Below are 12,940 nucleotides of genomic sequence, written 5' to 3' on the forward strand. Positions count from 1 at the left end.
CCATCTTGGTTGCTCAAAGTTATCTTTTATGAAATTTAACTTGTGTTATTTCTTAAAATCTATCAACACTGCATGAATAATGTAAATACCACTCAACATGATCTGTTTTCAATCAAGTCAGACATTTTCCTCATCTATTTACAGGATAGCATGTTAAAGCTGAGGTTTGCGTAAAGCATATGTTTTTCATTTTATTTTCTATAATGTACATATGATCCCTGTCTCTCACTGTAATGCTTATATCTGAAAACCACATTTTAACACAATAAGGCTTTTCTATCTTCCCTTCTGTCTTGGTGTTTATACCATTAGGAATTTCAATTGTATCATAAGATATAAATTTCTTTTCACCAAAAGCAATTGTTAATTCCATAATTCTTTTTATTTTTAGGAAGGTTTCAGTGCTAGACTTTTTACAAAATTTCTGTCCAACTAAATCAAGCTTTACAGCAGCTAACATACAGCAGTTTGCAGGCGTATATAATAGATATTTTGCAGTTCCAGTTGTAAAAAGAAAGGTTCTTTAAATCTTTGAAAAATTTACAAACTAAAATGGTTAACTGTTTAATTGAAAAGATGCATTATATGATTTGTTCCCAAATTCCTAACCACACTGTCTTTGATGGCTTTGTTTATGTGATTTTGATGGTTTGGTGTATGTCTAGTTTAGGAAACAACTTTTTCTTCGACTTCCGCATAGTTCTAATTTGTAGTTACACAGAAAATACAGTAGAGTAACTTACCATATTAACCACTTATTTCTTTTGTTGTTTTCATGGTTGTCTAGGCTAAGTAACAGTTGTCATCCTCACTCAGGCATGTGTTTAGTGTGTTCATGTTCACTTTGGTATATTTTTGTACTGCTTTAGCAGATATCTGACTTACACACAAGGTTAATGCAGTAAAGCAGATAACCTAGTGTTGACACACTGGACCTCTGAACTCACTGTTAGTTCCTATTAACCATCAGTGTCATTTTTACAACTATGGGTAATTTTCTTCTGCTGTGTTACTTGTTTACATGGATTTAACCTATTTTTAAATGAACTTGTGAGACCTCACAGTATCTGAATGCTAAAACAAAAGCAGAAGTTTAAAATAAAATTGTGGCATGTCATGCCCAGCAGTACAACTGAATTGTGAGAAATCTAGAGGTATTTACCACATGAAAATGAGTCTGTTGTTTCATGGGGTATTTCTGAAAAATGCAACTGAGCTGGGCATTTACTATCCTTAATAAGTAGATACTAATAACTCTTGTGTTAATTTATTTTATAAGTTACTCAGCATTGTAGATCTGGATAATAATATTGAATTGTGTTTGTTTCCTTTCATACCTTTTCACTATTATTGATGAGTGCATGTGTACTTAGACAGATAGAAGAGCTTGTTGATGTATTTGTTGTGTTTATTGTATTTCCTGGTTCTAATTACGAGTCATATGAACAATTAATCATTTAAGCATTTCATTTTGTCACATTAGCTGTCAAAAATATAGTAATCCCAGATGACTTGTTTAACAGAATTATGACACAAGTCCACTCCATAGCTAAGAAAATAAGTGATGCTATGCCTTTCTGGCTTTCAGTTTGCTATGTTGTGTATAACTATCCTGTAGTCATAAACCTATCCTCATGACTGTAATTGGTTAAGAAATATAAAATAACATAAGAATATTCTGCTGTTGCTGTTGACCTGACATGTCAAATCCAGGATGTATTAATGTATCAACTAGTAGAAAAGCTTCACTATACTTGGTGATGTAACTGATAGTGAGAAGCACATGCCAGTTTCTATTATCAGCCTCTAGAAGAAAATTGAAGACTGTACAGCTACTTTCTGCAACAACGAATTCACAACTCTCTGATGGAGTTTCTCCCTAACATATTTGGTTTTCCTTTGAGTAGTGCACACAGTATAGTGTTTACTCAACATGAACGTGACCAGAAAAACTGCTTTTGTATGTTGAATATAGTACACTGAAACTACCTGGTCCCCTCCAATTCTTTTCATAAGGCCAAGTGTAATGTATCTTATGCCCCAGAAACAGAGGGGCCAGAAACTGCATCACAGATTGAAAGCCATGTTTACATTATGCATAACAATAGTACAGCACATCATCTTACATTCTTAACCTCTCATATAATTATCATATGTTTTTGTGCATTTGTGTTGCATTCACCATTTTGTGAAGATTAATTTTCTCTTTACTTTAAGGTGAGTGGTAACCAGAATAGATGTGGGTTCTTCAGTTGTTCCTCTTAAAGCTTCTGATTTCTTATATATGTGTGTTCAAATCTGAGATTATTATAAACTGTGGAAAAGTTCTGGTAATTGCAGTACAATATCACATAAATAATCTAATGGCAGAAATGGTGTTAATTACTTTATGTTTGGAAAGTTTCTGCTTCAACTGTAAAATAAATATTTGAAATAAATATAGAAATAGAAACTCTCAAGAGATGTGCACTGGAACTTCATGGTCAGTATTAAAGAGAATATAAAAGTGCTGCTCTCTTTATTTTGCATTGAAAAATTCAAGGATGAAGAGATTGAAGAAACCTTTTAAAGTTTTATGGTGGTTATGAGATTGATCAAATTTATCAATCCCATACAGAGTTAGAGTAAAGAAAGTTAGTAACAAATAAAATATAAAGTTTTTTTTAATGCTTGATATTTATTAAGGAGGCTTGCAGACTACACAGATGAAATTTGACAATTTTCAGATGAAAAAAAGTATTTTTAATCTTAGCATAATAATCACTTTGTACTCAGAACAGTCAACACTGACTATGTATTCACGAACAAATTTGTAGTAAAAATAATTAGTTAAAAATGATTATTTGGTTTGTAAAAAATTGTAATATTTACTAAAAGCTAGAACATTTTTGTGAATGTACACAAAACTCGTTAAAAGTTACAGCATGAAAATTTACTACTATTTCTGGGTAATTCACTGAGGTAGTAGTTAGAGTTATTTGCTGTTCTAAAAGGCACTTATCTGATTCAATATACTCCATAAAAAACGTATTGAATTCCTGTTGTTATTCTGAATCCACAGTTTCTGAACAATCCTTAAATAAAGACCTGATATTCTGCAACCATCAATATATCATCATCACAGCATGATTAAAAAATACTAGCTTCAGTTGCTTTTATTTCACTTACTGTGCTGATACCCATTCTAGATAATAACTGAGTATATATTTCTGTCCATATTAACCATAGCTTGAATAATATCTGCTCCTGATAAGTTATGTCCACACAACAAATTTGGTGTCTGGACAGGAAACATTGTTTCATGTATTGTTTCCATTGCCACATTAATTTGATTTTGTAGTAGTGTGAAACATACTTGGATGAGGATCAACTCTCTAACTGGGAAGGTGACATAATAATGTTGCATCACATATCTATTCCAATGGAGAATAGAACAATCTCCTAAGCCATGGAAAACATAGGCCCATATGAGACCTTATATTTATGTGTAGGTAAACTGTGCTACCAACATTTGAATAATATCCTGAAATGGTAATATAGATCATGAGGATATTTCAGGAATTACTGCATTGCCAAAAGAAGCAATTTCTTGACTGAAATAGTCACATCAAACAAATTATCAGAAAGATAAAAAGCCAGCAGTAGTCACTGCACTGTTTTCACCAGGAGGTGTTTATAAAATGCTAACTTTATGCAAGGTTTGAAAGTGACATGGAGCACTACTAAGGATCACTATACAAAAACACTGGTTTTCAGTAATAGGGAAGTTCTCAAAACCTGTTGCCATGATTATATCAATAGCACAACATGATATCTCTACATGTGGCACTCTGAACCTTAGAAATTGGGTATCTGCTTTAAATGTAGACTTGCATGACACTGGAAATGGGAATTGTCTATATCCTTTCGTGGTTCTGGAAATAGAGTATGTTCTTTTCTAGCTGACTTGCCATGCAACAAAAGGAGCATCAAAGAAAACAAGTAGTTGCATCAGTTTCAGGTCTTATTTAAGATTGTACAATGATGTGTTTTTTTTTCAGAAAAATGGTAGCTCACTGAGTTTATGTAAGGCTGGGAGTAGTATGTATGGTACCCACATGTGAAAACAAAAAACATGAATCAGTGACTAGATGCTATTGACTGTGTTCTACCTAATAAATATAAGTTTGAGAAAAGTAGATAAGCACAACTACATTTTGTTATTAACATTGTCTTATCTTATTAGAGCATTGATATGTTAGGGGTAAATCTAGTACAGAAACTATCTGCTAGCATGGTCAATGGCACAGAAGATCTGTAGCTCTATAGAAGGAGCATTCAATATTGGCCAGAATTAGTGAGCTGCACAATTGTATATAGAAAAAGTGTTCCTTATAACACATCAAATAGAGTTCTTTGATATTTCACGAACACAACCTCTTATATTGCCACCAAATTTTGTTATTTTAGAGCTCGTAAAATTATTCAATTTCTTAAAGGAAACAAGAAAAATTAATTAAAATGAGTATGACATAAAATGGTGTAAAAACCTGAAATTATAATTGATAAACAAAGAAGATTACATGAGAAGATCTATATATATACATGTATGTACGTGTTAATAAAGTTTCTTTTGTCATAAGTATTTTCTTATCTGTGGCATTTCCAAGAATAGAAAAATTATGGATGGTTTACAAGATTGTAGTATTTTACCTACCATCAAATACTTTCTTATTCTGGGAAGTACTTTGACTAAGAAAAAGCCAAGAACAAAAGAGACCTTGTGAATGTATAAATGATGTTCAGAGTTAAAAAATTCAACAGTCTTTATCTTAACTGTATATAACTTCAAAAACAGGAAACTAAAACATGAAAAGAATGAAATAAAAGTAACTTTTGAAGCAAATTATGGTGATGTCTAACCCCCAGTGGATCAACAATTTGTCTACAGACTTACAACTTGGGAAATTGGATTTTGATACTTATGGTGGGCAGAGCACAGATAGCCAATTGTGTCAATTTGTGCTAAATTACAAACAAATAAAAAAACAAACTGGTGGCATTGTCTGAAAAATAGTATAGTTAATATGTCAGATGATGTTTAATGGAAAATCAAAATATACATACAATACTTAAGTAAAGATTAGTCATTTCAAACAAGCCATTGGAAAGAAAGAAACCTAGACTATCAGCAAACAGAACAACACTATCTTCACATACATAAGTATGTGGTTTAATCTGAACAAAGTCTAACACGTTGCTGTTGTGAAACATAGTCATAAAAGTCATGCATGAAATAAACTGTTTTCTGTTAAAAAAAAAAATAGGCAGTAATGGTTTAGCCTTGGACAGCTATCCATCCAACAAGGAATGAAGTCCCAGTGTTGCATTGTAAGTATGGATGATTGGAATAATAGTATTTGCAGTTAGTGAAGTAGAAGTAACTAATAGTAGCAATATCTATCATGCATGGGTAAAGGAAAATACAAGGCTATTGACAAATCTGAAATTGATTATTACACTAACGATCTAGACCTAACACTGCAAATGAATTTCAGTGACTTGTTGAGTGAATGCACTGGTACATTTTTGGGGCCATTTGGCAACTAGTTGAGTTGAACAATGGTGACTTAGTGTCATGTAAACATGAGAAACAAGAGTATGATAAAGTAACCATAACACCTTGAAGCAAAAGGGAAGTTATAAGTACTGAAATACAGCAGATGCTCAAACGTTGCAAAAAACGAGCCACACAACCTACAGAGAATATTTGATCTCCAGTGATGATTTTCTGGAAGAACAAAAGAATGCTAAGGTTTTGTTTTGATTTTGGATTGTTGAACATGGTGACTCACATTGAAATCATTTCTTTACTCTGGACAGATGAATTTAAGAATAGAAAGTTCCCATTGAGCCAATACTGTGGATATGATAAGTTGAACTGGACAATGAAAGTAAAGTTAAAACTGTACTTAACATAATAAGTGATATATATGAATTTTGAGTCATATCATTTGGTCTGTGTAATACATTGACTACTTTTGAACAGCTGATGCAGATCACTCTCAAAGGGCTGCAATGAGAAAGTTGCTGGTCTAAAAGTATTTTGCTGTTTTGCAACATTTTAAATTCGTTTGTAAGAACCTGAAGAAAGTAGAAAGTATTCCAGTGCATACAAAAAGCAGACTAAAACTTAAACCAAGAAAATATTTGTTTGTGTAAAGAATGAGAGTTTCTTGGACTTGTTGTGTGGAGAAATGATAGGATAGTAGTGGTAAGAGATTGCTCTCGAACCAGGATGAAGCAAGAAGTTTGCAATTTGGGTATATGTCATACTATCAATAGTTTGTGGCCAACTTCTCGAAGATAACAGCACTACTGGTATGAAGGATGTAATGAAGTATATGATTGAGTGTCTTGATGAATTATCCAGTGCAGATTAAGGTATGGTTGCTCTGGTTGTAGCCACAAGTCATGGCTAACGAAAAGTCCATTATAAGAAAAGACTTGTCATCATTCTTTTAGGAAAATGTTTAACAAAAATAATTTGTCTGAGTCTACTTACTTTGAAGAAAGAGGTAGAGAGAGTTTGTGACAGGTGCATCAAAATCATGCAATAAAGGGTGCAAATATTTGAATGTCTCCGAATAGTATGACTAGCTGTAGCCCTGCTCTGACCTAGCATATTTGTATATAATTTGCAAAGCAAATATATTAAATCTAAGAAAGACTAGACATAACATTTTAATTGAATGATGAGCCTTGGCCAATCATAATCTCTTTACTCCGTATTTTCAAAACGCTCTCAGCTAGGCTCCTCCCTCACGGCTTGTGCTGCTGTGTTGTTTCTTATTGTATGATCGAGCAGCATGCCTAGAATATGAATATACATAAGGTGCTAGATTGAAGATCAATATTTTTCTATTTAAATTTCAAAGGCTTTGAATTTTGTTCAAGAAAAAAAGTTCAATAACGAGGTGAGTAACAGTATGATGAGCTTTCAAAGGTATATTGTATCAACTGTTTCTACTGCATGAATAGAATTTGCAAATTAACCCATAAAAATACATAATTACTTATGAGTCTGCACTGACCCGCGAATTAGCTGTAAATAATTTGTTGATAACTTGACCGACATCGTTAATTGAGGGCTATTAATCAGAAGTTATCCAAGTACAAAATTTGAAAATTCTGAATACAAAAAAATGTTGTGCAATAATTTGCTGCGAAAGTATTAGGTAGCTTGTTCTGACATTTTCCTCTCTCTCACACACAAGTATGCTTATATTTTCACACACGTTATTCATTATAAAGTGTTTATTTTATCTATCATACATACGTATAAGCACAAGAGTGGCTGGGAAAAGCTAAAAAGTGGAAGAAAGAGAAAGAAAATTTGTAGAAAGTAATAAATAAAACTAGGAAAATAACGGATTTATGAGTTTCATCTTTTAGTACCGAAACCCTCACTAGCGAAGACTGTGAAAACAACAATATAGACACTAAATTTTTGAAAGTTGATGATTATCTGCTTCATTATATCAAATCGAGCCTTCGTTCTCAATTAGAAAGTGCCCATAACATAACCGCTAAACTATGAAACCATCATACAGAGACTATAACTCTCGATGTTGATGACCGTTAATCTCATCAAATTGAAGCAGGCTTCTACTGATATAAATAAATTAATTATTGCAATGGTGATGAAGATACTAACACATCCCTTACATTTGACAATGTGAAATGAACATAAGTTTCTGACATAATTTGGGATTTGTGTGTATCTGTATGTGCGCGCATTGGAAATTACTGCTTGTTAGTACACAGATGAAGATTTCAATCTATCTACAAAATTTGTTCTGGGTGACAAGCATAAACACCAATAAGAGGTCTGTTCAAAAAATACGCGGACTGACGTCATAAAACAAAATGTACTTTATTTAGAAGTTACAGGTCTGGGACCCCTTCAAAATACTCTCCTCCCCAACGCACACACTTATCCCAACGGTGTTTCCACTTGTTGAAACAGTCCTGGAACGCTTCTTTTGTAATGTCCTCCAGCTCCTTCGTCGCATTTGTCTTAATCTTGGGAATCGTCTCAAATCTTCTTCCTTTCAAGGGTCTTTTGAGTTTGGGGAACAAGAAAAAATCGCAAGGAGCAAGGTCAGGTGAGTAGGGGGGTGGGTAAGAACAGTGATCGAGTGTTTGGCCAAAAACTCACGAGTTCTGAGGGCTGAATTTCGCAGCAACGCGGTGCATTTTCAATTTTTCGGTCAAAATCTCGTAACAAGATCCAACTGATCTCCCACACTCTTCAGCAAGCTCCCTGACAGTCAGACGTAGATTTGCCCGCACCAGGGTGGTGATTCCCCTGGAACCAACTGGAGCCGCGTAATTCAAACAGTCCGCGTATTTTTTGAACAGCCCTCGTACTTAAATACTTTCTTTCTTTTTTTTACCACGAGTAATTCTATGGCGGAAAGATTCAAAGAGACTGGCATTTCTGCTCGTCGTTGAAGAGGAACGTCTTCTGCATTATATGCAAATTTTTTGTTTTGTTCTTTTAATTTCGCGCAAAGCTAGCCGTCCCTAATTTTGAACTAAACAACGAATAAAATATTCTTATTTGTAAGGTAATCAGTGAAACTAATAATATCGTACATTCAAATTTTTTGTCTGTTTAAAGAACACCACTTCCCAACACATACAGTATATCCACAAAAAGTATTAAAATCCATCTGAGGAGTCTAATGACAATATATCCCTTTTTATTTTATTATGGTAGGGCGAAATGTAGCAGTCCGTTTCATTTCTTAATTGCATGTGTATGTTTTCTTATAGGAAAGCCATATTGAGCTATCTGCTGAGTCCACTGAGGAGAATCGAACCCTTGATTTTCGCGTTACAACAACACTAATAGACACTCTTCCGAAAAGTAGTGTAAAACTAATTGATAGTTAGTGACTAGTAAAAATGTAAAAAAAATTAATTATTAAATATAAGTGATTACACATGATAATCGCCATATCCTTATCTTCGGAACATATTTAAATTAATCTCATTATACTAGTTTTTTATATATCACTACTTTAACAACTCTTCAATTATTTATATCTTTTTGATTTTCCAAACTATTATGTGCTCGAACTGTTTACAGCAACTTTTACTTCGTGTTACGTAAAATAGAATACTTAGGTGTCGAGTCTAAGATAGGAGTTATCTGAAATAACGTTTTGCTCAATCATTCGTAAATATGGGCGAAGTGCTACTTTGAATCAGCATATTCATACATACAAAGTAGTGTAACTCAGTGTTTATATACGTAATTAAATATGATGATGGAACATATCTCAAATGAATTATGATTAACTGTTTTCATTTTGTTGAAGTATCACTTTAAGAATTTTTTAGAATCAATTCCTTAGTTTTTGGTCTCTTATTACACATACCTTCTCTATTCTTTAGTCGGACTTCGTCATTGCTATGATAGTTAAAATGGCGGTAGTTGATTCTAATAGTAATTGCGTTAACGTCACAAATGGTAGTGAACTTGTGAAATCAAAAAAACAAGATTATGGAAGAGTTATACTGACTTTAGAGAATTGTATTATTCCACCATCTAAACTCTTTCTTACTCCATCCATGTTAGATGGGGTTGATCGTGAAAGTGAAAAAGATTTGCGAATACTAGGATGTGATCTGATTCAGACATCAGGGTATTTGTTAAGATTGCCTCAGGTGAGTTAGGCCTAACTTTTATTAAAGTATGAATCATCTGTCGTACAGTTGGTAACAGTAAAATAGTTTTTATTTCTAAAAAGTCTGGCATAATGCGAGTCATCTTTATTTTTAACACTGAAAAAAGATAGTTTACTGATTGTTTACAAGGCTTGCTTAGTCGGCTAACAGGATGTGAAATTGTTGATCCCAGTTTTATTGACATGGTGAGGGTTTTGGCTTGACTAGCTAATTGAAATTTTGAATCCATATACAACTTAACTAGGTCAGTTAACCCTTTTGCAATGGACTTGGTATATGAGTTAGTCTACACATTTGCAGACCTTAAGTATTTCCACTATAACTTTTCATACAGCATGTGTATCTTTACAAAATTTATTAGGCTTTTAGTAAAGATTAGAAGTATTTTGTACACAAAAACTCAGATTTTTAATGAAATATTTTTACTGAAGATTTGTCTGTAAAAATATGGTGCATTTCATTTCTAGTCTGAGTACCAAATGATTTAATGTTATGATTAAAAACTATTCTTTGTCCCTAAAACCTAAATTATTTGCATGATCTCTTAAACCTCTTAAGAACATTTCAAATGTTTGTTTTAAGTAAAACTTTATACCTTATGTTATTTTCTATACTCTGTTGAATCTGCCACTTGACCAACCTCATAACTATCATAAAAAATTAGGAAATAAATATAAACTATGCTTTTTTCATGATAGAATGACTACATATTGTAACATAAAAATACAAATGTTTAGTCTAAGTGCTTAAATCTCATAATACTACATATTTATTATATTGATCTTCCAGTCATGCCTAGTTAAAATTACGCAACTTGCATTGATGAGGTGTATGTGCATTCATTATGGAATCCAATAATATAAAACTGACCTTTAGACTTCCTTGTCTTGGTTATATTACAGTGGACTAGTATTTTGTAGTGTATAGTCATATTTTAATTATTATATATGTATATAGGTTATTGTTATTTAGAAATATTAAACTTATTTTTTTTTTAAATATAGAACAATAAATCAGTAAAGTACTGTAAACAGTTTTTCTTACTACGACCTTTGAACTCGGTTGCTGCTGGATGTAGGCTGTTGCTTAAAATTTTGTATGTGGAGGATATCAAACAATTTTTGTTAGGTTTTATGTATACAGTTGAGTAGTAAAAAAAATTATAAATAACTATACTGCTACTGTAGAATTATAATTCCATTATAATTTATTAAGCTTAGTAAATATGATGTATTTAGATTTAAAAAGTATCAAACTTTGAGCACACTAAAGACACAACATACCTACCTTAAAATCTTCAGTTGAAAGAATGTGGCAGCCTTTCTACAGAACAAAATGGCTGAGCAAACCACTAGAGGAACATTCTGAGCTGTTGACTGATTATTCACGTTGCATATTGAAGTAAGTGTACATAAGGTACCATTTCCGAAAATGGAAAGAGGTGTACAGGGCCACTGTGTTTGATTCAGTACATAAGCTATATCTCAGCATAATAAAAAGATATGAGGCTCTTATTTTATAATCTAGCTTGTTAATATTAGTGATTTGAGATTCTAATTTGTATGAAATTATAGGCTTAGTATTTTGACATCACAAACATCTAATTTTAAACAGTGCTGCATTGAACATACCATGTGACTCACTTAAATCTATATTTAGGTGTGTTCTTTTAATATATACTTTAAATTAAGAAACTAATTTGTATAGAGTATTAAAATTTGAATCATAATTTACAATTTGATACCAAACCTTTTGATATAAGTTATTAAAATAGTAGCTCAATGAAACTTTGCATGTCAACAAATGAGGTGGCATGGCCTTTGACCCGTGACCCATCACTGAAGGGATAAACATGAAAGAGTGAACCGTTAACAAATTTTGAAAGAGAGAATGTGGCAGGAGGGGTTTAATTTTCTTTTTGTTGACTTTGTAACCAAACAAAACCGAAGGCTATAAAAATTATGGTTTATCTGAGTAATGACAATTTTATAGTGAGTAATTTATGTTTAATTTCATACTTTTTGAAGGGGTGGTAGAGAAGAAAAGATGCCAAAAGAAAATGTGTCACACTAGGGGATGTTCAGGATATTTTTAAATATTGCCTTTTAAAATTAAGAATGTAAACTTATATACAAGTAAAATGTGGATTATTAGCTAAACTTTTGTTCTATACCAATTTGTATAACAAACAAAAAGGGGTTTAATAAAGTGTTGAATGAAAGAAACTAAAACTGTGTCATGCTCATAAAAGATACCTGGGGATGAGAGAGTTTAAATACCCCTAGATAATTATAGTTCAAAGAAATGCTCATTTTTACACTAATCGCAGGAAAATATATTATTTTCATTGCATATCCCAGTGTAATGTGGATGCTAAATTCTAATGATACTATGTGACAGGAAGTGATTGACCTAAAGAATTTATAGGCTACTTACCTCCTGAAGTGCATATAGACAGTATTCTTATTCAGAGCATTCATGAGGTTAAAGTTGCAAATGGAAGGAAATAAAGGAGGCAGAGGAGCAAAAAGGAGTAATTGTTAGCACAAACAAATGATACAGATTAAGATTACAGTTAATTATATCTTTAAATTACATTTTCGATTAAAAATATGGTAATTTTACAGATTACTAGTTTGTAACAATTTTTTCCTGTTAGTGATATGACAGCAGTGTGTAGTTAAACCATATAATAGAATTTTTTAATTTAGTTTTATACATCTTAAAATTATTTATGGATATTGTTGTTTCAAAATATTCATTTTCCATCAATGTTTTATTCAACAGGTGGCTATGGCAACAGGACAGGTCTTGTTTCAACGATTTTTTTTTTCAAAATCGTTTGTGAAACATGGTATGGAGGTGAGTCTGTTTTATGTTTCTCTACCAAAAGTTAGCTGAAAAGTACAGATGTGAAAAAAAAGTACAATGGCATTAACATGTTAGGGTCTGGTGTGATTCTAAGAACCCACAAGGGGGAAAAGAAAAGAATATATTACGTGTCAACCAACCACACTACATCTGCTTTATCCAGATATGTAAGATTACTCTGAGTAGAAAATGGTATACTTATATTTAAAATGTAATTTAAAAAATATATAATTCTAATTTATTACTGTAATTATGTACTTGAAAATAAGAGTAAAATGATTTTGAAATATCATATAAAGACTATCTAATTAATTTTATAAATAAGAAACAT

The 12,940-nt window shown here is 32.2% G+C and overlaps 1 protein-coding gene across 1 annotated transcript in view; it reads left to right on the forward strand.

The window, feature by feature from the left end:
• The first annotated feature begins 9,329 nt into the window (after positions 1-9,329).
• LOC143223114 (cyclin-L2-like) overlaps positions 9,330-12,940 on the forward strand; it is a 54,339-nt gene continuing 50,728 nt past the window's right edge. The window contains exons 1-2 of the mRNA XM_076450600.1: positions 9,330-9,717; positions 12,526-12,600. Coding sequence (XP_076306715.1) covers positions 9,463-9,717; positions 12,526-12,600 — 330 coding nt within the window. The 5' untranslated portion in view covers positions 9,330-9,462. The remainder of the gene's footprint in view (positions 9,718-12,525; positions 12,601-12,940) is intronic.

The sequence above is a fragment of the Tachypleus tridentatus genome, chromosome 8, assembly GCF_004210375.1.
Source record: "Tachypleus tridentatus isolate NWPU-2018 chromosome 8, ASM421037v1, whole genome shotgun sequence".
Classification (NCBI taxonomy): Eukaryota; Metazoa; Arthropoda; class Merostomata; order Xiphosura; family Limulidae; genus Tachypleus; species Tachypleus tridentatus.